Below are 2819 nucleotides of genomic sequence, written 5' to 3'. Positions count from 1 at the left end.
AGGGGAGCATAAGGGTAAAACATGAGTGTGAATTTAAATATTTTGATATAAAAGTCTTTACTGAGAACTCCAGTTTTGTCAAATTTATTATTTGAAAAAATATATTTTTTATATGAAACCCTTTTTTATGTTTTGTTTTGTTCAAACTTTATTCAGAATAACTTATTACACAAAAGAGTTCCTCCAACATATATTGAAATTGACGCGTTCCATGTTTAATGATCAGCACAAAAGCACACGCAGTAATAAAGACCAGCTTTATTTTGTCATCTTACAATAGCTAGATACATTAAAAGCTTTGAAAAATAAAGAAGAAAAGAAAGAATTGGTAAATGTTCCAGCTGAAAATAAATTCAGAGCAATAAAAATCTCTAAATATACGTTTTTATCTGGACTGTAATGCAATGTTACAGAACGTCTTCTAACAGGATCTAAAAAAAGTGCCTCAGTGGTTTTGTGAAACACCTGATCTACAGTTAGTGTCGCTTTCTAGAGTGAGACAACTACTTTTGTAAAACGAGGTCTGAATGATCATTTTTAACATTTATATCCCCCCCCCCCCCCCTCTCTCTCTCTCTCTTGCAGTGAACCCCCTGAGGAGACACGAATGCACATTTGGAGTAATTTTATTATAAAACACAAGCAGATGTGGGAATTTTGTGCCAGATGTTTTGTGGGGAAATGCAGGACACTTCGCTGTGCAGGGTTTGGGTTTATTTTGACGTTCCTCATAGTGATGAATAACTGGACCTGTTGTAGCCACTGTTTAAGTCATAGGTCACCTGAGGTAAGGAGCAGTCTGGGAAGAAGTTTGGAAAAGCCAAAGTGCACAGTGCGTTATCATCCATGCCTCCGGAGGCCTCCTCCGACTGGAAATAAGCAGGGGGCTGGACTGGGCCTGCACGCGGGTTCTCTCCTAGCTTCTTGGAAGGTCCTGAGCAGCTAGTCCAGGGGTCTGCTGTGTACAGATGATGAGCTACTACATGGGCGTCATAAGAAGCGGGGTCCAGGCCTCCCAGCTCCGACTGCATGCGCAGAGGCACGCTTGGGTAAAGATCCTGGTCGCTGACCATGCTGCTGTAGTCGGGTCCCAGGAGCTCAAAGAAGTCTGGGCTGCCTCGCTCCAGGTCCTTGAGGGTCACCTCAGACGTGGGGCTGACTTTAGAGCAGTTGGCAGGCTCAGTGAAGAAAGACGGAGGCAGGTTGCGGTGTCTCAGGGGTGGCTTCTTCGCTCTCTCGCCTCTTAATTCCTTAACGGGGCTGAAGAGCGCTGCCAGGCTCTTGCTCTGCAGGTTGGCCTGGACTCCGTCCCGTTTAGGCAGGACTTTGTTCTGCAAAGAGCTCTGCTGAGACACAGGGGAACTCTGTCTTTTTACCGGCGTTTCCGCTCCGTTTCCGGGTGTTATGATGCCAGTGCACCGTTTGATCTGCTTCTGAAGGTACTTCCGGTGGTTGACTTTCCTCTTGGACTTGACCGGCTTGTCCAGAGCCAGCTTGATGTTGCTGGAGGCCGAGTCGATGAAGCTCAGGAGGTCCCTCGTGGTCTCCTTGAAGTCCTCATCCTGCTCCGCCTCGCAGAGGAGACTCCCATCCAGACTTTTCTCCACGTCGAACTCCATCACAGACCCAGGGAAGCAGAAACTCATGAACTGGGGGTTCATGATTGCCGTCTGAACAGCCATTACTCTGTTGAGCCCGGCAGCTTCACCCGTGGCGTCCTCTGGGACCTCAGAAGCCCCCTCAGATCATGGCTTTGTTCCTCTGATGAAAACCCTCGGTCCTGAAGCTGCTCGTAGACATTGCAGAGCAGAAGTGACGGGCTCTGAGGAGAGCGGGTAGATCTTTCAGGGGGCAGGGCAAATGATGTCAGAACATCAAAGAGGAGGGGCCACGGAACCGCAGGACTTAACTCTTTGCTTGTGGGTGACAACCTGCATGTACGAGGGATTTGTCTGGAGTTCCCTGCCGTGCCGAAGACAATATCCTCAGTCAGGAGCCTCCTCCTCCTGCTCTAACTGCTGTGTGTGCTTTCAACCACAACGGCTTTCATGAAGCCAGAGGACATTACTGTAACCGTGAGCAGAAAAGCCTCAGTGCAAATCTGTGTCACAAAACCCAAAGTGGTTTGAAAAAAAGCCACCGTTTTCAAAGCCACGTTTATGATAAATAGCTTAAAAAATAGAAGATCCATCACTAATACAGAATATACATTGTTCGGTTTAGGGACAAATAAGTACTTTTTCACAGTAAAAGTTCGTGTGTGACCTTTAGATCAGCTTCACGTCTGTGGGAAAATCGATGTATCCAAACAGATGGCAATGTTTGGGAGGATCCTCCAATGGCTTGCTTGTGTCTTAATCTGCTCATGGCAAAAGTTGATTTCTAGTGCATTCCTAGGCCAGTGGGAATTTCTGCCCCGGCCTGACAACTATTATGGGCTGCCTTTGACATAAAGCCCTACAGGGTCTAAATAGCCTCTATTCTTCGCGCGGCGCTGAAAGGGAGCTTTGTGCCAGAGATTCATTAAATTGCACCTCACAGCCCCTTCGTAAAACGGGGTCTCAATAATGAACAGTTGATTTAACTAGAAAAGCTGCCGCTGCTGTTAAATTAAAGGGGAATAAAGTGCAGAACGGCTCGGTGTGCCAGCAGAAATGTTGACCTTAAGAAATCCTGCATATGAAACTTCTGGTTGTAGACAATAACGCGTTTACAGGAGGTTTCTTGGGGGATGTGGGGAGGAGGAAGCAGGACGTGCTCCAGAGTCAGGCGCACTCCCATAAAAATCATGTTTTCAATGTTTTTAACATGTTCTTGTA

The 2819-nt window shown here is 46.7% G+C and overlaps 1 protein-coding gene across 1 annotated transcript; it reads right to left on the bottom strand.

The window, feature by feature from the left end:
* Positions 1-243: 243 nt before the first annotated feature.
* On the bottom strand, positions 244-2311 carry fam181b (family with sequence similarity 181 member B). The gene has a single exon (XM_023961958.2). The coding sequence runs from the start codon at positions 1680-1682 to the stop codon at positions 729-731; it is 954 nt and encodes a 317-aa protein (XP_023817726.1). The 5' UTR covers positions 1683-2311; the 3' UTR covers positions 244-728.
* Positions 2312-2819: the final 508 nt, after the last annotated feature.

The sequence above is a fragment of the Oryzias latipes genome, chromosome 13 (genome assembly GCF_053564925.1).
Source record: "Oryzias latipes strain Hd-rR chromosome 13, Olatipes_Hd-rR_3.1".
NCBI lineage: Eukaryota > Metazoa > Chordata > Actinopteri > Beloniformes > Adrianichthyidae > Oryzias > Oryzias latipes.
Note: the sequence above shows the minus strand (reverse complement) of the source record. Positions and strands in the feature narration are given on the sequence as shown.